The sequence below is a fragment of the Pangasianodon hypophthalmus genome, chromosome 4 (assembly GCF_027358585.1).
Source record: "Pangasianodon hypophthalmus isolate fPanHyp1 chromosome 4, fPanHyp1.pri, whole genome shotgun sequence".
Lineage (NCBI taxonomy): Eukaryota > Metazoa > Chordata > Actinopteri > Siluriformes > Pangasiidae > Pangasianodon > Pangasianodon hypophthalmus.
The window spans coordinates 26,366,038-26,388,870 of record NC_069713.1 but is presented as its reverse complement, the minus strand read 5'-3'; the positions used below and the strand labels follow the sequence as shown (position 1 = coordinate 26,388,870).

Below are 22,833 nucleotides of genomic sequence, written 5' to 3'. Positions count from 1 at the left end.
TATTTCATATATTTGAACCATCCACTAATGAAGTCCATTTTATTGTCATCTCATTTAAATACTGTGTTAAATTTCTGCACAATACAAGTGCAGACTGCATGTAGCCTATATTGTAAGAACCAGAGGACGAACCCTCTTAGTCAAGAGGAACCTCTGTCAAACTTATTGATCTAGATCGCTGGCCAAGACCAGATGGCTCACCCAACACGATGGTAAAACTGATAACTACAGAAAAGGGGGGGACAGACTCACCCAAGGACCCTCATGGAATGAGACCTTTGTTCTCCCCAGAAACACAAAATTCACCAGGCTTCATACATTCCACAGAACCCAGCTTTAACAGTCTACATAAGGCTACTTTACATCTCCTGTAAGGTCAATGACTTTTAAGATGATGCACCATAGTTTGAAAACTTGTTGCCTCTTTTAATGTCATTCCGTATGTGTGTCATGCTTATAGCCACCAGGTCATTATGATGCTTTTGATCAGGTATCATAGTGTTTGTGAGAGTATCAATAATAGCAGGTATGTCGTGTTTGGTATGTGTGTGATCCCTATTGAATTTCCTAAGGGTTGGTATAATGTGAAGTTGAGTACAATGTATTACATGCATGTTACCAAATTCCTGACTAAAGTTCTAACTTAACCTTGTGCAAAGTTTGCAAAGCACATAACTCAGAGACCAGAATGTTAATTAGTGGCAGAGGAGGAGAATACAGTTTACACCCTGCCCCAAGATCCTGCTGATTGGAGCAAACACTTTGGGGTCAGCCCAACTGGAAAGGGTTAAAACCCCCTGACACAAAGGAAACTCTGAGTCTCATCCAACACATCTTTGCAAGAGTCCATCAACATCTTCAAGGAGTCTCTACCAACATCTTCAAGGAGTTGTCTTCAACTAACAGCTCAAGTGAGTCTCCATCCTCATCTGAAAGAAGTCCCATCAACCAAGAGCTTAGTTCTTGCCCCTCGTCATCATGAGGAGATTGCTCTGAGACTCTGCATCCAGACTGGTTCATGCAAAGCTTCCAACTCTCGCCTTCGCACCGCTGTGAACCATTCATCAAAATTATGCAACCCACCTACTAGACTCCTCCGGGTTCGTGCCTCACTCTGTTTATCTTCCTCATTGGTCTTTCGAGACGCTACATAAGGCCAACCAGACTACCGACCAATTGACATCCCCGGAAACTCCTTCCAACCAACAACACAACGAGGGAATCCTGGCAACATAAACGCAAATATACGTAGTACCTCCAGATTCTCACTGAACTGGTGCATTTAATACAAGTTTAAAGCGCTTCTAAACAAAGCGAATGTTAAATTAAACTGATAAGTAGATGGTTCGTTCAGGTCATGGTCTGAAAAACTGCTAGAAACTCGGAATTTCATTCACTCTCTTTTCAAAGCCATTTTCACCCTGTTTACGTGTGTGTGTGCTTGCGTGCATGTGTTTGTGTTAGATTAGTTTCTGTGTTTTAGAATAGTAATAAAGTCTCGTCTGATTTTTAAAGGCAAGTGTCTTGTGTCTCTGTGCTTCTAATTTACTGCCTTAAACTGCCGATCTTGTTACTGTGCTCTTAATATAGTGTTTCACTATATTTAGGATATTATTGCCGGTGGCCACGGAGGTAATATCCCATACACAATTAATAAATACAGTCATTTCAACTTATCGCTGGGCGAATAGTCGATCAGCTATTAAAATATTAAATTTACAAATTTCCCCTTCTGAGCTGATCTGCTAATCTCCTACATATTTTGGTGGAGAATACATCAGCTTAACCTAAACAGCTAATTTCCTTACAACCTAAATAGCAGCCTATTAATAAGGTTGATAAATAGGTAAGTTCTGAAGACAAAGTGTTCTGTCAGGAGGTCTAATACACCTTACTGTGACTGTTCAAGCTTGTTCTGGCCTCTACAGAAGAAAATCGCAATGATCAGACAACAGCAAATTTGACTGTACTCCTTCATTTACCACTTATGTTTTCTGCTATTTGCTGGTATTTTATTTTATTTTTATTTCATTTAATTTAAATTTTACAAACAACACTGAGGGTCAGGCCTCATTTAAAAAGTACTTATGCAAATATGCAACATAGTGGCGCCAATTACATGCTTCTGGGGATTTATTGTAATCTGATGCATTTATTTATTTATTTAGGTTGTTTTTTAGCTCGCAGCTACACTTGAGCTATCCACAGGTAATAATGCACCTGCTGATTTAATGGATTTCATCACAGATAAATTAATAGAATTTTGATGCTAGTATCACTTGCACAGCTACACTAGAGATATGATGCAAATATCAAGCCCACAATGCAAATGTCAAGCCCAGTTTTCTGTTTAAATTCTCTGTACTATTTCACTCCACATACTACTGACCATCCCACACTTCTAGGATGTAATTTAATCAAATTAAACAAATATAGGAGGATAAAAATAAAAGTGGCTTATTTCAGAAATTCAACAGCTATATAAAAGCATCATCAAAATTTTTTAAATTGAACCAATACTTAATATGTGGAAGCTCTCCTCCACAAACGTCAATGTGGAAAGTTCATTATTATGACCTTCATTATTAATTAGTTGCTTTGGTGAAACAGAGTTCAGATAGCTGATCCATGTTAATTAATTCCACTGTATAACCAGCCCTGAAAGTGTGATCGACAGATGCCTAATGCAATATTGTGTCCTTTATAGAAAGAGAAATGCGCTGATGGAAAATGCATTGATGTAAGTACAGTTGGAAAAGGATGCAGGCATATATAATTCTTGCATGACCCATTTCTTGGAGGAAACAAGAAGGAAACGTGGAAAATCTGCTCTCTCTGAATTGTCTAATCCTAAGGTTCTCCATCAAAGCCCTATGTGTATGGGGTTGTGTAGCAACAGACCAGTCAAAGTGCTCATGCAGACTCCTGTCCACCATCCTTTTTAACTGCTTCCTTTTTTTTTCAATAATTCTGGTTTGACAGTTTAGTATCTCTCATTTTCTCAGCATGACTGGCATGATCATACTTGTGGTGTAATAGCATGCTCAAAGCCACTATTTCCACTATCTACACTGCTGGAACATAATGACACAATCAATAGGTAAAAAGCTCGGATTTTATCTCATTGCACATGTCCACCCCAGGCGACATGATCAGGTCAGACTACAGCTACACAAAAATGGCTGTTATATATTGTCACATGCTCATCCTGTGCAATCATCAGCAAAACAAAAATAAATAAATAAACAAATAAATGCATATTAAAGATAGAAGCCACAGCCTTTGCCCCTGGTAATTGAAAAGCATAGGAAAAAGCTGGCCAAAGAATTCAGCAAGGACTCAATTCAATTCAATTTTATTTGTATAGTGCTTTTAACAATAGATGTTGTCACAAAGCAGCTTTACAGAAATAAATAGATTCAAATTAAATTAAACCAAAATAAATTGTAAATATGTGAATTTATTCCTAACGAGCAAGCCAGAGGTGACGGTGGCAAGGAAAAACTCCCTGAGACGATATGAGGAAGAAACCTTGAGAGGAACCAGGCTCAAAAAGGAACCCATCCTCATCTGGGTGATAATGGAGAGTGCAATTATAAATAAATCCCTTCTATAACTGTGTACTATATGAACAAATAGTGCAATTGTGCAACCAGTAACTTCATCACAGTTTTCACAAGAAGTCCGGTTTGTTAAACCCATCCACTGTCCACTGATGGAGTCCTCAGTACAAAGCTGCTCATGCCAACTGAAGCCCCAAGGCCACCACAGCAATCGCAGTCCCAAGCCATCACAGTACACCTCCCCATATGAGACTCCCAAGCCATCTCCACGGCCCCAAAGTGGCACCATCCCCAGCAATCCCACTGATCTTCAGGCCGTCCATGTGGGGCCACCCCCAGCAGCAGTGAGTGATCTCAACCGATGAGAACAGCAACCAGAAGTAGGGCATCAGGATATATCACTGGTATCTCAGGAGTAGCATGTGTAGCTCAACAGAGAGAGGAAGAGAAGGACCAGATCAACCATTCCGTTTTTTGTTTATGGCGACTTTGTAATTAATAACAGTGTAGCTGGGGATTATTGCTTTGCATCCAAAATGTCACTGATACTTTGAGGGACCAGAATTAATTCAGCCGAGATCCGGCCATAGCACTCACTTTGAAAGCACAAATCTAGCCATGGGCACTCGCAAACATGATACTAATAAATTATGGAATACAAGAGCAATATTTTTTCTCTCCAGCTGTTAGTTCAAATGAATCACCTGTTCAGCCATAACTGAATTCAGGAAAGCGATGTACCCAGAGGAATCTGGCACAGACAAGGACAAAACATGCAAGACAACTAAAAACAAGCAAACAAAATATACAGATTTCTGTATAAAATTCTAACTTTCTGTATAAAATGCTTGACTTTTTCAGAACTCTCCACAAAGTTGCTCAGTGCATCAGTGTTCAGTGTGAACTGTTTTGACACAGAATCCATTCCTAATAACATAATTTTCACTCCTTCAACAGCAAAAAAAAAAAAAAAGTGTATTTCTATAGCCCAGTTTGCAAATATAATGTTTCCGAATAGATTGTACTGAAGTTCAAAACCAAATGAATAAGATGTCAAATGTATAAGAATTTAGGTAAATTACACACAATACCACCTGAGCTACAGTCAAATCACAAAAAATGATAGAGATAAGAAGAAAATGGCCACGGTGAGTCAAAGAGGTACCAACAGCACAATATGTGCAGTAATATCATCCCATAAATCCTGAATCAGGGCCTCATTTAATTTTTCAGATCTCTATGGAAGGAAACAGGTAAGAAAAAGTGCAGACATTTCCGTGGGACAAAAAGGCATGCAGTTATGCAGTCACATACTGATTTACAGTCCATTAAAAATGGAGTCACTTTTTCTCCTATATAATTTATTATTAACTAACCACATAGGAAAGGTAGAAGGATTATGATCAAGTTTATTTTTTTCTGTAATGCTAGTATTTTTTATTTTCTTTCTAGCATATTTCATTTGTAACTGATTTTTTCCTGTTGTATATGATATACAGTATTCTATACAGTCAAGATGCCATTCCATTCTGTTTGTTATTAAAATCCAACCAAGGGAAAATCAACAATTATTATACAAACTACAATATAGGGAGGTAAAGTGCTACATCATCAATACATACTGTACTTATATAGTGCACCTACTGTAATGTCACCAGTTCTTCGAGGTTCTTTTTGTGCTGACACAACAAAGTGTTCTTGTTAGTAGAGCTCCTGTTTTGATAAAATGTTCTGGCATGTTTGTGTTTTAGTAGTGCATTTTAGTCATTAAATGAATTGAGATGACAAGCTTGTTTGTCCAAGCTGGTTTGAAATGTGTCTGTACAGACACAGTGTATTGTAAAAGTGGTTAATGCTTGTTAATAGTTAAAAACTACTTTTTCTGTAACAACATGACCTGACGAATGTATACCTATATGGCTATAGGATACACATAGTCTTGATAAATGAGTGCTGGACTGTATATTTAGTGTAATTTATTTCCCTGCCAGCTAGCAGTGATTCTAACTAGCTATTGCTAATTGCTTGCCGAAAGCATGTTGCACAGTCCATGGACTTATATGGATGGCTATAAAATTTGCTCAGTGAAGCAGTCAAATGGGGGCTGCTTATGAGATAGGCAATCTCGGTGTTCTATTCCTGCAGCCACCCACGCAATTAACAAAGCAAATTTCACAGCTCTCACTGCAATTTATCACCAGCCATTCTCCCTTCACACATCAGCACAACTCCTACAGAATTGGCATCTAATGTTATAGCTGTTAAAATTGCATTACACTCCTACTTTAAAAGAACTTTTTGCTTTATCGGTGTTGAGTATTAGGACACATCACCAATGAGTTCTGTCTGTGGGAGGCATATGGCGACCCTTTCCTATTTTAATAAAAGTGAAGGAGAGGCAAATGAAAGCTGAGATGGAGAGATAAGCCACAAATGAGATGGGCCAGAAGGTGCAGAGGGAGACACACGCATACGGCTTAACACACCAGCTTCACTTCACATACTAGCCCTCCAGTGCACTCTGGACATATGATACAAAAGCTATCCACTCTTCAAGCAAAGGGACTGCCAGCCTTGCGGGGGGGTTGGGGGGGGGCATAAATGGCATAGCAGCCTTGGCAGTGTTGCACAAACTGATGTTATCCTCTCCTTCTTTGTCTGACACTGGTGTTGGCCATTGCTCACATACCTTGAAAAGTTGTCTTGACTGTTGGGGTGAAACTGCATCTGCGTGAGGTGATGAGGCAGGTGGTGGGTCATTCAGTCATAGGTACCAACACTGCACACACACTGTTCCAGCAAAAACAGCAATTGGACACTCAAGTAGAGCAACTGCCCTGCAGGCAAAGAGGGAATAGTTTGGTACATTTTTGATTGTTACATGTTTTTTTCTTGCCCAGTCAGCTCATTCGTATTCAGGTTGTCTCAGTGCCATAACTCTAAGCTCTATAGATTCTGTTTATAATTAGACATAACAAAATCAGCAGGCCATACCAAATAAGAGACATAGGGGAGAGGCAGACCTGAGAGACCCTCTCCACCTCCACCACCCTTTCTCTCCATTACACTGTTTCCCTGGCAACCATGCCAGCAGGAAAAAAGAGGTTGCAGGGGTCACAAACGAGAAGCATCTGACATGAAGAGAATAAAAGCAAACTATTTATGCAGGTCTAGACATAGCCAAGTGCTTTTTGTCTCAAAATCTGGCTCTTCACAGCTCACACTGTATTCTCTGCTAGTTTTCTCCCTAATGAAAAATTCAATTTATTAATTCTAGAGTCATTCCTGTTTTTACTTTGGCTCAAAGAAACTTACAAAGATGCATGAGGGTTTTCTTCTTTTTCTTTTTCTTCTTCTTCTTCTTCTTCTTCTTATTATTATTTAAAATCCAAAAACAGATAGATATTATCCATCTTTCCAATTATAGATATTATTCATCTTTCCAATTACAGATGGTGTATGAACTGGATAAATAATCACAGGACTGTGTTTATCTGTAAATGCTGAGACAGTGACAATAAATGCCAAAGACTATTATAACTCAGTGAATGCTGTTTGTTCCACTTTTGAAAGAGTCTGTGATGTGTTCAGTAACTGGCATTAGACTTTGTCTGGCAGTGAAAGTGGAGCAGTGACACAGGCTTGGTTGCATTTCAAATTATGTAGCTTTGGGTCACTTCTGCAGGAACTGAAAGAACAGAAATGTGACAGAAATCTACATTTGAAGCCTGAGAAAATATTGAGACGATGTGACTAATTCAGAGTTCAGAGTGGGTAGTATTTACATGGGTAGTGTTTACTTTGTAGTTAGCCATACTGCCCTACCCCTCTTTATGTTGTCCTACACATCTTTATCTTGTGTCTTTATCTTATCTCGTTCTTTATGTTCGGTGTCTTATAATGTCTTTTATAGTTATTTTATTATATTGTTTTATTTTCTTGTGTTTATTACTGTTATATGAAAAAAAATTTTCGTTGTGCATGTTACAATGACAGTAAATCTTCTTCTTCTTCTTCTTCTTCTTCTTCTTCTTCTTCTTCTTCTTGTCTTTGTCCTACATATCAGTTCTGTGTTGTCATTTATGTTGCACCATGTTTCTGGATGCATAGTACGTTGCTCCACTCTATATTTGTATATAGTTAGGAGAACAATAAAAATGGACACAGAAATAAAATTTAAATGTGAAAGTCTTCACTATGTCTGAACTGGTAGATTTTAAATGCCACATCCTCTTTTACTTCACTCCACCCAAGTTAGTGCTTCATATTAATTTATGTTCATTAAATGGTAACAGATCATAAACACACAAAAATTGGTTTGCGCACAATCAAAATAGCAACATGCCTGTGTTAACCAGTGCCTGTGCCCCATTGTGAGGGATTTCACTGAGAAAGCCTTATTCTATTTGTAAAAATAAATAAATAAATAAATAAATAAATAAATAAATAAGAAAAAAGCATTTACATTTTGTGCAGTATTGAGAAACATACTGCTTTTCATTTTGGTACTGAAATACTGAAATAGGGCAGAACACATGCCTTGTACAGGGTATGCAATAACTAAGAGATTTTGCTTTTCTATTTGTAAACCACTCTTAGTAAGACATAGTTCACATTACTGAACTGTAAAACAACATCAGCAAATAACCAACAGATACAGAGAGGGCTTACTCCACTTGGTTCAGTTCTGGAAAAATGTAGTCAGTTAATGTTAATGGGCATACACTAATTTATATAACACTGAAATAAATAGCTAAGATTGGGATTTTGCTGCAATATGAATAATAATGCTTGTCATCAGTGCCCATTATTTCACATTGACTGATGCTAGCTATTAGGCTAAATTTCTGAGGTCAGCTCTCACGCTCCAAAACAGTTGCCATAACATAACAGTTTTGGTATTCACTGCTTAATCACATTAGTTTAGCACAAAATGCTCAGTACCTAATGCTATCACTTCTGATCACCCACTCACCTTAACAAGCTAAGTAATCAACAGTAATTACCAAAAAAGATAATGCTACTCGCCTTAAATTGGTGCTTAAAGTTTTGGATGTAGACAGTGTTTTAATTTCTGGTTTCCACAGGTAAGAAACAAATGTGTATCCATTACTGTGTGAATATTTCATGCTCATAAACATTGATAATTATGGCCAAGGATGTTCGATAATCATGTTTCTATCACTAGTAGAATGCATCCTCTTTAACTGCAGTGCAGTGGTGTTATTCCCAGACAAGAGGGGAAACAAACAGAAATATTGAGCGGGTACAACAATTTGCACATTGCGATTTGTTCGATGAAAAAAATAACGGTGAAATGTGTGAAAAGGGGAAAAGTAGCTGCAAAAAACATTAAAAACTTGTAACTGGAAAAGCTACTTTATTTTGAAAATGGCTAACCTACTGTCACAGGACTGAAAATGTAGCTAGTAACATCACTACTTGTAGATTAGCTACTACCCAACACTGCTGATAGAGTCAATAAATAGGACACTGATATAAGGAAAAGATTTATGACCACATGAATACAGTTGGAGATTTCATTGTCTAGTGACAAAACAATTATTTTTTAAAACAAACGTCACTTGAATTTGCCTGTGCAAATTCAAGTTCTTCAAAAGGGATTTTAAAATATATGAGTAAAAGTGACCCCTTAATATTTCATTCTCTGTATAATATGTTCTTCTGCAATTACCTGTTCAGCATAAACTTAAAATGTGATTTGAAAACTGCTGATCTTTGAATTGTGCTATGTGAATACTATTAGTTTCCGTTTTAGTGGTATAAAACTAATGGTATAAGGACAAGGAGAGTGGCTGTGCACTGACAGGCTTGCGTGATCCAAAATGTTCACCTAAATATGTGATTCCACTCAATTTTAGGAATGACTACACCAACATAATTTGTGCGTTGCTTTAAAAATGTATTTCACACATTTTTTTGATCATTTATGATGGCTTTATACTTACAATAGGCTCCCTCATGAATACAAGGCTAACAGCAAAGGTATAGATCCATTCCTTGTTTTATCCAGTTTGTATGGTGAATTTAGTTTGTTGATACTTTTAATTAAAAAGAAATTGCAATTTTTAAGAATAGCTAACAAGCATTAGTCATTTGCAAGTTCACTCCTTTAAAACTCTGCATACATTTCACTGTACAAATACACAGCTTTGAATATTGGCTCATTTCATGATTAGGATGCACTACAAATAACAATATTCCAAAAAGATGTCTCAAAATTAACCCTTCCAAAATATGCTAACACCACTCTATTCTAACAAGAACACTATACCATGTATACTGATTTTACATAGTAATTTTATTGCTTTAGTTTGTTTAGTATTGTAATTATTGATTTCCCCTTGCTTGGTAGTGCTGTAAGAAAAAAAAATCATTCTAACAGCAACAGAACAAAATATTATAAGCTTGATCATAAACTCTCCACCGCGTCCACCTCATTCAAACGCAGGAGGAAATGTGACTACAATTTTAAATTGACTAAAAATCAGTGACCAACTGAGTGAAAAATGTATACAACTGAGTGAAAAATGTATACAAGAATTTTGAAGACTGTGTTCACTAAATGCATTTTGTTTCAAAACAATAAAAATGTATTTACAATTTGGTCCACATAGAGTGCTGTTGTGCTAACTGTGTGAAGAGTTTTGAAAAAGTGAGCTAAAAAAAAGAAAACAACAATTATATCTTTTTCACTTTACAGTGAAATGTTTGATTTTTCAAGTATTAAACTTCAATGGCTTCTTTTATTACGACTGTGGCCCTCTATCTTGCACTATATATATATATATATATATATATATATATATATATATATATATATACATATATATATATATATATGCAACACTTGCTTAGCTCTGACAAAGCTGCTCCCAAGGGTACGTCACCAGTGTTTTAACACCGTTAGGTTAATTAGCAAGATTCTGCTGTAATCATAAATACATGTGTCTTAATGTGTCTTCATGTGTTTCGATATGCATGAGTTAAACTGCTTTGTCCCTCTCTCAGATACCCTTTTTGTTTTGTTCCCCAAGAATGGACAGAATTAATCTTTCATTTAAACCATAAATGATCTGATTGAGCAGCTGGGAGTGAGAGCAGTTGCAGGCTTTGAGCTGTTCAGTGTGCTGGAGGCTGCCCAAAAACAGCCTGATTAGAACACAAGTCGCTTGACAGTTCCATCCGCCTCCTCATAACAGGCTTGTCCAGTGTTCCAGAGAAAAAGGTCACTGTGTATTCTCACTAGGCTCAAATAAAACAAGAACTTGAGGTTTCTTCTATTGAAATACTACAAGTAAAATTTAATTTAAATATTAGCACAATAAACATTTATGTGATGTGTGAAATGTTGACATTTGAATAGTTTAAAAACATCGCTAAAAGGCATAACTGCAAAATAAATAGGCTTTGTCCTACAAAAATTAACATTTAACTACAAAGCAGAATGGGTGGAAATGGTACCTGAACACTGCTACATGTGAAGAACTAACTGTTGAAACACCAACATGTCATAGCCTGACCCTCTTTTATTTAAAATTCCACTATAATAAAACAGGGATGGATGCTGGACATATTTTCAAACTGCACCCCTCATCAATGGACCCTGGTCATCAGTTAACATGAGGGGGAAAAATCTAATTTTAGCAAAGCACCAGACATTATTTTGACCTGAACATTATCTATCTTGAATTGACTGCTTGTTCATTTCACAAATTGAATTTATGTGATTGGTCTATTGTTGCAGGTGGAACAGGCATGGAGAAATGCATTATGGGAGTTTGGGAATGGCTTTGACTGCTGGGCTTTCTCAGTGGGAAATCAATGGTTTTTTGTTTAATCAGATTGCAAATTGATTGCAAATGCAATCAGTGCCACTGCTATAATTACTACCACTGCCCAAAAGTAATTACAAAATCATTTTTATCAACATATAATCTAAATTAATTAATATAGGCTCTATTAATTGTTTCCGGAACAAATCAAAATTTACACAAGGTGTCACCACTTGCATGTGTGACACTTAAATCTGAAACAAATATGATATGTGGCCATGCATCCTCAGTCTGAGCAGTCACGTTGGAATTCACTTGTCCTTTATATTAATCCAATTTGGCATTAGTAATAAATTCAAGCAGGCAGAAATTAATCTTAGGTGGAATTTAATTCTTGAATCATGTGTGTCAAGTCTGATGAGATTTCTGACATTGACCCTTATACATCAAATATGTGTAGAAAAGAACACAGATTTGAGCATACAGATTGACTTGATCTGATTCATGAAATCTTCATACAACGTAAAGACAATGAATCATGATGAATCATCTTCATTATGGATACAAGCTCCCACCCACTAGTCACTTATTTAAATGTCACATGCATACAACACATCCCAATTTACCCTCATATACCATAGCCTTCATTTCATTTACATTAAGTGTGCCCTAAATTTGCAGGTATTGCTATATGCGGAAATAAAAGGAAGGCATTCAGCAAGACCATCAAGATCCAAGGAACATTTGAGGAAACAGAAGAGGGGAAAAATTAATTTCAGTGAAGCTGAATCTGAGGTTTCTGCCAATAAAAAGGCAGTTATAAAAGTGTGCTCTGTTTTTATAAACTGCTTAAAGCTGAAATCAGGTAGAAAACTAAACCTTTTTACAACTTCACCTTCAGGTAGTTATTTTATGTGAACTCTATTTATTGTGTTTAGAGTTTTTTCATCACAGAAGTTAAATAGGTCATATTTAACTAAAATCAGATTTAACTACAGCTTTAGTTTACAAATACAGGTGAGCCAAATTTCCATGCTGAACAAACAAACACTGAAAAGCAGACTATGTGAATGTGAAAGTTCAATCATTAATCATTCATTTCATCTGGTTGTAATTCATGTCATTTCTGTTAGTGTTGCTAATTAACAAGATAGCTTTACATTGAATGACATTTCTAAGTAAGACCAGCTATTTGTTATTTTCCATAAACTTGGTTTTTATTCATAGTCTTGCAAGTCTTGCAGATGTATACTAATATGAAAATCCAGATATCATTAGCCATTTTTCTCTTTTAACATTTTAAAATTCTGCCATAAAGATCACCATTTTGAGCATGTGGGTCAGTTCAGGAGCACAAGCTGGTCAGAGGGGAATAGATCACTAAGCACTTGCAGTCTAAATGCAGCTTTAATGTTCCTCTTCTAACAGATCGATTATCAGCTGAATTTGACATGGACATTATATCAAAAGGAATAATTTCCCACTTACTGGTAGTGTGCATGTAGGTAATTTTTTATTCTTTAACTTCACCTCTGCAGTAATTGGAAAGGTTAGAACTATTGGCCATAAATATAACTTTATTAAGGATACAGTTCCAGTATTTCAGTATGTTCAGAGAAAACAGTTATTTTGCCCCTTAATTGAATAAATGTTAAAATATTAAAGCACTATACTTTGGGCCTTCAGTAACCAAATGATGCTGTCCTTTTCTGTCACTTTCACTGACGTGGCATCTCTTCAATTAAAGCAACAAATCTTATGTAGCTTAGATCCTCTAGACTTCACCTTTAAACCACCAATTCCCAATTGCCACAAGGGGCCAAAAAAAATCCTACAGTTTATTTTGTGGCTATAACACTGCTGGCATTATGGTTGGATGGCTTGCACAGTGGAAGTTGGTGAAGGCACCACCAGCACACGTCTTTGAAAGGTAATTAAGGAATATTTGCAACAGAGCTTAATTCTCTCCTATGAGATCTCCACATAAGCATATTTTAACACAAAGGCTTGTACTATAGTGTACAAGTGTTCACGCTAACAATTATTTGAAAATTGCATTTGCATTTTATTTGAAAATTGCAGAGGCATTTGAAAATTTTGTGGATGTCAGCAAGTGTTCTAGTGTGACTGGCTGAAATTTGACTTTGACATGACTGATTGATAGGTGCCTATAGCTCTTCTGTAAATGGCAAAACAGCTCTATCCTGCCAGCTTTTACAGCCTGTCGCTCAGTTCATCAGATATGGCAGGAACTATCCTTGGAACTACCTGATCTCTTGCTGTCCTCTCTCCTGGTATTTTCTCCTTATTTGGCTGATTACTTAATTCAGTATCGCATCTTCCCAATTCAAAAGGGTCAAGAATAATCTGGGCTATTGTCTGAATGCCTGTAAATCTCTTCTGATTTATTTCCTTCCTCCATTTCTACAGCATTAGAGAGCAATCAACTACCCTGTTGGTCTGCACCCTGATCAAATGCCAGCTGATAAGACAAATGTTCTTTGTCACTGGAATAGTATATAACAGGGCTTTCTTGCCCTTGATCCTTGATGATTTTCTTTGCCTATCAGTGTTTTTCAAAGCCATGGACATTTTGGAATTTATCAACCATCTCTCTTGCTTCGTTTTGCTTGTTATCTTGCACACACATATACACGCAGCACAAAGCAATGCTTTGTGTTGTTACTCACACTGTGACAGTGTTTTATGAATCGGTCTTATGACTCTATTGAAGCCAAATGCAGCTGTCTTGAACAGGATCCCATAAGTCCTTAAGCCCACAACAGAAGAGGCAATGTTTATTTACTTAGCCTAATTAGCAAATCCCATTAATGCACACTGTTATGTTCAGCTGCAATGCTTTATTCTAGTATAAAGACTGATGCTAAACTGGCACTGACAATGATGTCCCCCACACAAAAATGTTATATTGTCTAGGCCATCTTGCACATTGTCCGCTATCTCTTTATCTATATGGCAACCTTTTCAACCTCAGCCAGATAACAAAAACATGTACATTCAGGTCCATAGGTATTTGGACAGTGAGACAATTTTTGTAATTTTGCCTCCGTACACCACATTGGATTTGAAATGAAGCAATCAAGATGTGATTGAAGTGTATACTTTCAGCTTTAATTCAAGAGATTTAACAAAAATATTGCATTAACTGTTTAGGAATTACAGTCATTTTTTACGTAGTCCCTCCATTTTCACAGGCTCAAAAGTAATTGGACAATTGACTGATAAGCAGTTTAATGGACAGGTGTGACCTGCTTCCTCCTTATTTCATGACAAATTAAGGAGATAAAAGGTGTCGAGTTGATTCCAAACATTGAATTTGCATTTGGTAGCTGTTCATGGGAACTTTCAATATGCAGTCCAAAGAGGTGTCGATGCAAGTGAAGGAGGCCATCATTAGGCTGAGAAAAAACAGACCTGTCGGAGAGATAGCAGAAACTCTAGGAGTGGCCAAATCAACAATATGGTACATTCTTAAAAAGAAGGAATGAACTGGCAAGCTCAACAACACCAAAAGGCCTGGAAGATCAGGGAAGACAACTAAAGTGGATGATTGCAGAATTCTTCTTGTTGAAGAAAACCTCTTCACAACATCTAACATCTAGTTAAGAACACTCTGGAGGAGGTAGGTGTATTAAATAACTTTTGTAATCAAAAGACACCTCCATGAATGTAAATACAAATGGTTTACCTCAAGATGTAAACCACTGGTAACACTCAAGAACAGAAAGGCCAGATTAGACTTTGCTAAAGAAAAAAACTCTAAAAAAAGCCTGCCCAATTCTGATTTAGAATTATGGGAAGAGAAGAGTATGGAGAAGTAAAAGGAGGGCTTGTGTTCCAAAGCATACCACATTATCTGTCAAACATGTGGGGGAAGTGTTATGGCATGGGCATGTATGGCTGCCAATGGAACTGGGTCACTGGTGTTTATTGATGATGTGACTGTTGATAGAAGTAGCAGGATGAATTCTAAAGTGTATAGAACTATACTTTCAGTCAAATGCTGCAAAACTGATAGGATGGCACTTCACAGTACAGATGGATAGTGACCCAAAAAGTAATTGCGTAAGCAACCCAAGAGCTTGTTAAAGCAAAGAAATGGAATGTTTTCAAATAGGCTTGTCAGTCACCTGACCTCAACCCAATTGAGCATGCTTTTCACATACTGAAGACAAAACTGAAGGCAGAAAGACACCAAACAAGCATCTACTTAAGGCAGCTACAGTAAAAGCCTGGCAAAGCATCTCAATTGAAGAAACTCAGTATCTGGTGATGATTGGTGGGTTCCAGATTTCAGGCAGTCATTGACTGCAAAGGATTTGCATCCAAGTATTAAAAATAATCCTAATATTTATGATTATGTTAGTTTGTCCAAATACTTTTGAGCCTGTGAAAATGGCGGGGCTATGTAAAAATGGCTGTAATTCCTAAATGGTTAATGCAATATTAAACTCCCTGAATTAAAGCTGAAAGTCTACACTTCAATCAAATCATGATTGCTTCATTTCAAATCCATTGTGGAGGTATGCCGAGGCAAAATTACATAAATTGTGTCATTGTCTAAATATTTACGGACCTGTCTGTATATTTTAGTTATTTAGTTAATTATATTTTTGTTTTAATCTCTAGCATTTCTTACTTCTTATGTACAAATTAAAAATTCTGGGTGTGTAGTACTGTAACAAATGTAGTGGCTGAGACAGTGAGTTGAGGTTGAAAAAAGGGTGCAGTTAAACATGCCTATAAATGACATGGGCTCAACTGGTTCAAAGCTTGGACAACACTTACTTGTCAAATCCTATAACAGAGTAGATCATTGTTGTTTAGCAATGTAAGGCTGACAAAGAAGAAATGGCTCATATAATCTGTATCATTTTCTAGTGCACTGACACCAAACTTCTTACTCTATCCTAACGTTTTTGAGTCTTAAATCAAATTATCTCCTTGTAACAATTTTGAACTAAGAATCATGTTTAAAGAGATACACAAAAGCTACAGTGGAAAACAATGCACAGATATATGCATATGCATGTATTTATATTGCAGTGTATGTAGCAGCAAGAGCTTTGATACTGCACTGATTATCATAAAGTTGCGAGCTCAAATCCCATTGCTACCAGAGAGAAACTTGTTATTTACTATGGTTAAAATAGGGTGTTGAATAAATAAATGTACACCAAGATGCCATTGAAATATAGTTAGCACAGACTCCAGCCACATCTCCCAAATGTAATGATAGATATAATTACTACACGGAAATAATCAGTAAATAGTTGTTCCAGAGCATTCATTTAAGTGACACTGGTCCTTGTTAGTCCATATTCCTGTTCCAATCTGTGTCATGAGGCTCCACCTATACTAATGTAATCATGCAGGGCATCTTAGTAAAATTATATCAGCTTTGTGACAGGTATAGCAAAAATCCTTGTATAACTAAATCACTTTTGTGTACTATGCAGAAAAACATTCCAGAGTCCGAAACATTAGGTAAATTATTAATTAACACATTGAATAATACAATCTTTTTGTTTTGCTGAATGTTAGCACAGGGTTAAATATAAATTATTCATACAGATTTGAATTCAAGACTTTTTCTAAAGTACTCTAGCACCACTTGTGCTTCTACTCGTAGTGAATGCGACATTTGCTGTTTTAGCAAGAGTGGAGATTTTCACATCTAATGTCTGTCTGCTCCATTATTGATCTGCATTTGCATAAATTTCAATGTTAGGCTTTTCTATATGGTATGCTTTAAGAGATAGGACTGCTTCTTGGCAGGGGAGACAGAGAATATTACCTGCCCCCTTAGATAACATTTTGGAGGATTGAATATATGCCTAAGACTTATACCACAGGAGAAAGAACGGGGGGTCGGGTCCGAGCAGTGGAGCGGTGTGATATACCTACAACAAGATTATAGTAGAGCCCCCAAGCTCTTATATTACACTGTATGATAGCATTTAGAGAGAGGAGAAGAAACAAGCTAGAATTGCAGAGCTGCTAGGATTTTATATAGCACAAGACATTTTGCACCATTTTTTAAGTAACATGCCAATACCCAGTTTTGTGCCCATAGTTAATACCCTCATCAGATTTTCATCTAAATGTATTTTTTTTAAATGAATGATACATAATACAGCTGTGATGAAGCATTTGAAATAAATACATTATTTCTGAGCAGTCAACCAATGACACCCCTCACCATTCTGTAATTTCCTTTCAGATAGTGCGGATGGGTAGTTTTCCCATTTCAGTTAGAAACAATCAATTTCACATTTGGCACGCTTTGTGCTCTAATTTTATGTTTGTGCATAAGCCTAATTTTCTGTCCATTCTCAGCTGCCGAGCTAAACTCAGATTTAATGGCAAACAATGGCGTACAAGTGGACACGTGGCAAACTAAAATACACTAAGTATATATGGATGTCCATCTATAATGCATCTATATGAATCTGCTATTACCATGGAAATATATGCACTTGTCTCAGAAGCCTTTCTGTTTGGGTGCAGAATTGCACATTCATTTTGTAACTGCAGATATATACTGGTATGAACATGAGTGTGAAGAGGTGTATACATGACTAGGATTGAGGATCTTACACAGGACCAATATTTCGAAAACATTTAAACCTTAAAAAGACTATTACAGGGGGATATGGCCCTTTCACCCATGATTTGAGGGGCTCTGACTGGAGCATCACTGCAGTGAGACCATGCTACAAATAATTTCCAGGATTATATCTCTGGCAGGATGAGTGTGGCCATGCAACAATTTCTCACAAGCAAACAATAAATTCATTATAGGACTAATTTCATTTGAGATGATTACAGCGATATTTCTGTTAATTACAATCTGACTAGCTTTACACTTATATCATGTGCAATGGTGGCACAGTGGTTAAGACATTAGCCTAATGATTGGCAATTTTATTTGTATAGCACTTTTAAGAATGGACTTTGTCACAAAGCAGCTTTACAGAAACCTTGAGAGGAACCAGACTCGAAAGGGAACCCATCCTCATCTGAGTGACAACGCATAGTGCAATTATAAATAAATCCCATCTATAACTGTGTACTACATGGTCAAATAGTGCAATTGTGTAACCAGGGAATTCATCACATGAAGTCTGTTTTTTTGAAAAAACACCAATTAGTATTTCAAAGTATTTCAAAAAAGAATACATGTATGAGAATATGGGTGAGACACCAGCAGTGGTGGAAAGAGTACAAAACACACTGACTTGAGTAAAAGTACTGCTACTGTAGTAACAATTTATTTGAGTAAAAACAAAAGTAGTGATCAACGAAATTACAAAAGTAAAATTGTCTGCTAAAAAAACTTTAATGTCTACTTTTATTTTATGTCTACAACTGACAACAAATCCAAAAATGTTCTATATCTGAGGAATGCACTTTTGAACAATTATGTTAACTAGCCATGTGAGCTATGCTGTAGTGAACACCACTTCTATTATCAACGGTGTATAAAGAAGTGTAAGATTGGCTGGCTAGCAAACTCAGCCAAATGCTGTTGGGGTTTCAGTAGGCTGCTTGGTCTGTTAGCTGGCTAGCTAGCTGAATTCATACATGTTTGTGAATACATGTCTTCCCAGAAGAGTGGAGGTTATTATAAGCAAACAGGGAACAGGGAAATTTTGAATGGGATGTTCGGCAAGCATATAGTATATGGGTACAGTAGTCAGGTGTCCACATACTTTTGGCCATAGAGTGTACCTGATAAATTGGGCCAGGCATGCTCATCTGTCCCCACTTTCCCAGACTTTGCTGACTAAGCAATTGGTGACTGAAGTGAAGAATTTCATCAGGAAACTGCTTTATTTCAATCAAGTCAAATCCAAATTGAATTATTTAAAATTTGCACATGTTGTCTTTTAATTGCCTTACAATTTTCCAGCATGACAATGCATTATTTTTTTCACTCTGTAATGGTAATCAATTTAGCAAAGCTGAATATTGGTGCACAGTCGGTGTTCCAGTTCATCCAAAAGGTGTACAGTGAGGTTGAGGTCATGTGCAGGACACTATTTTTCCACTCCAACCTAGGTAAACCCTGTGTTCATGGACCTCACTTTGTGCACCGGGGCATTGTCATGCTGGAACAGATTTGGGCCTCTTAGTTCCAATGAAGGGAAATCTTAAAGCTACAGCATACGAAGACATTTTATAAAATTTTGTGCTTTCAACTTTGCCGGAACAGTTTGAGGAAGGCCTACATATGGGTGTGCTGGTCAGGTGTCCACATACTTTTGGCCATACAGTGTATATAAAGTAAGCACTGTGCATTATTAGTTGTTGATTTGACTCAAAAGCATAAAAGACAACTAGATTGTACCATTCTGTCCCTAAAACCCATGAGAAAACAAGAATCTCTTACAAGAGAACTTAAATGTATTGCAAAGGACCTTATTTCAGTGAAAATCATTTCCCAGCCTGTCAACATTTCTGAAAATATTCGCAGTGTCTTAAAATGTTGTTTACATTGATAAGAGCATAAGATAATTTAGAAGCTATCAAATTTCATCCACATCAACAGGATGGTCGACACACACACTTTTGTTTTCTCTAGTCTTCATTACTATTAATAAAAGACTCAAACACTTTGGATCAATCTAACGCCTGGGTAGGTTTGGACACGTTCCTCTCATTATCATGTAGTAGTAAGGAGATTAGGAAATATTGTGTGAATAAAATAGAAAATAGTTAAATGACTAAACATGCTGGGGTTAATAAAATTGGAAAAGTGAGTGGTTGAAAATGGAGTAAATTATTATAACTTAATAGGAGTATAAATTATTTTTGTTTGTGATTGATGCTTTAGAAAATAATTACAAGCATTTTTTATTTTTAAACTGTCTCAAAATTGTTGTTTTTAATTATGTTTTTGACTTATCAGATAGCATTTATATAGCACTTTTGTCATTTTGGGAATTATATAATATTTGCTCATCATATTCATAAACACACTGTGTTCAAACCAAAACTGCTGTTACAATAAATTAATTAGTAAAGTAATGCAATAATAATAATAATAATAATAATAATAATAATAATAATAATAATGGTGATGATAATAATAATAATAATAATAATAATAATAATACATTTTCCCACCACCTACCTTTATCTGTGCAGGAAAAAAAAAACAGCCCAGGAGCTATATTTAATATAAAGCTATATATGTATCTTAAGTAAAATGCAAGCAATGATAAGAGTAGTTTCAGTTCAGTAAAGCATCCCAGTGTGAAATTCAGTATGTGTTCAGTGATATTTAGTTCATTTATAGTTCAGTGATAGTAATATTTAGATTGATACTGAGTTTGCAAACCGATTTTACCGGATAGCCTTTATAATAAATCACATAATTCTCTAGTAACCCCAAAACCATACATGCCATGTGATAAGATTAGTAAAAAAAAAAGAGTAGTGATGCTGAGCTTACCCACTTAGAGAAACCCAGCTGATGTCAGACTCTTCACTGCTGTCTTTTTTTTTTCTTCTCCAATGTGGTCCCAAAATACCTGTTTCTGGCAATGCCTTTCCAGTGATGAAGTATCAGTCTAACAGATGTGCTACAATATCATTTAGTCTTTTGTTCACAAGGTTCAGATGCAAGCTCTTCTCAGGCTGTCTGTCGTGGCTGCAATGTGCAAGCTGAGCAATGTGTGCACCTTGCTTCTCTCTCTCCTTTTCTCTGTCATTCTCCTCCCCCTCACACAATATCTCAGTCTTCCTCTCCAGTGAGGGGCTCTCTCACTCTCTCTCTCATTGACATCATTTGCCTCTTCCCTCCTCTCACCCAGTTGATTCTCTGCCCCCCCACCCCACTCTTGTTGTCTCTTTGCCTCGTTGTAATGGTCTCTCTCCTCATGCAGCCCCTAGTGGATGTTCCAGTAGCTGTTCCAGACTTCATCTTTTAAGAAAGAGAAAGAGAATGTGTGAGAGAGACAGAGAAGCTAGAAAGATAGACCCTTTCCTTTCCTCTCTCTCTCTCTCTCTCTCTCTCTCTCTTTCTCTGTGTCACTGACCTATTGACTGTCTGTCTGTCACTCTATCATTTTCAAAGTGCAATCAGCACCATTGCCTGTGCGGTAGGACCACTCCTTTGACAAAGAAAGAAATGTGTAAATGTATAAATCAACAGGCAGTTCAAAGTAAACAAATACAAATCGGGGACACCAGTATCTCATTCCCGTTGCATGTCCCTTCACAAACCTTTGCAGCTGCCTCCCCTAGTGTTTTAGTGGATTCATAGTCTGTGTTAGGCTGGGTATGAAAAATTATCATTTTGCTAAACATGAACTTGTGATAAAATAACACAATATTGCAAGGATTATTAGCTTTTTTTTACACTGCTCAAGCTGTTTGCTTTCAATGGCTGCATTATCAGGCTGCACATTTGGGCAAGCCATGCAACTGAATGAATCGTTTAACTGAACGGACTGAAATGACTTAAAAATTTCACCGTTATTATTGAGCACAGCAGTGAAACAATGGGTGCTAATAATCTAATGGCTATTACTGACGGAGACCACAGAAATAAATACTCCTTGTGCTACCTACATTAACACACAATGTAAATTGCTTCTCCATATTCATCGTTTAAGTCATATGCTCTGGAAATATACAGCTCTGAGGGACTGAGATTGAACAGGACAGTTTTTTACACACAATGTATACTGCTTCTCCATATTTACATCATAAAATTAACAAATGTCAGTGCTTTAAAAATTAATTCTGTCACTCTTTTTACCTTAATATGATCAATTCCTTTGTTACTTTTTGTAATACTGCAATACTTGATTGATTAATTGATATATATTGCATTTCTTCTGGCATAAGAAAAGATGTATTGATTTATGGATGTTGTCCATCTTTGGATGGATGTTATATTATATATAATAAAAGCCTTCGGGGAAAATAAATGTCAATACATTGCGATAATAAGAATTTAATATTGACAAATATTTACACAATAATGTGTAACAGATCATTTTAACATTAAAAATAGAAGAATATGTACTGTAAATAATTTATAAGCTGCAATCTACTTGATGCAAGTGCATGTAAGAGGCTTTAATAAGAGACAGTTAAACAAATCCAAAATGTTAGGCAGAATTAATGTCACACAACAGGCAGAGGTCAGGTGATTGGTAAATCGGCTTAACTGGGCAAAGACAATAACCATGACTAACTAGAACAGCGAACACAGGGAACAGGCATGGTATTGTCAGGTGCACAAAGACAAGACTGAGTGTATACTTTGCAACGTGTGGGTGAGTAAGAGTCTCCTTTAAAGATTTGGTATGTGTGATTGAGAACAGGTGAACTCAATCAGAAGTATCCCCTCCCACTCGATGAGGTACACCAACGGGAATTGAGGATTGACTTGACCGGGTAGGCCGGCTGGCCCGCAAGAGAAGCAAGTGGGGTGG

At 36.6% G+C, this 22,833-nt stretch overlaps 1 protein-coding gene across 5 annotated transcripts in view; it reads right to left on the bottom strand.

The window, feature by feature from the left end:
- tnr (tenascin R (restrictin, janusin)) overlaps window positions 1-21,133 on the bottom strand; it is a 171,186-nt gene extending 150,053 nt beyond the window's left edge. For 2 of the 5 annotated variants that reach the window (XR_008301687.1, XM_053233699.1), the window contains exons 1-2: window positions 20,841-21,133; window positions 6,253-6,400 (exon numbers count right to left, since the gene is read on the bottom strand). Coding sequence is in view for 2 of the 5 variants with exons in the window: in XM_053233699.1 (XP_053089674.1) it covers window positions 6,253-6,323 (71 nt within the window). In the remaining 3 variants the exon portion in view is untranslated. The remainder of the gene's footprint in view (window positions 1-6,252; window positions 6,401-20,840) is intronic. The other 3 variants (XM_053233700.1, XM_034303945.2, XM_026936640.3) reach the window with 3 other exon arrangements.
- Between the last annotated feature and the right edge of the window lie 1,700 nt (window positions 21,134-22,833).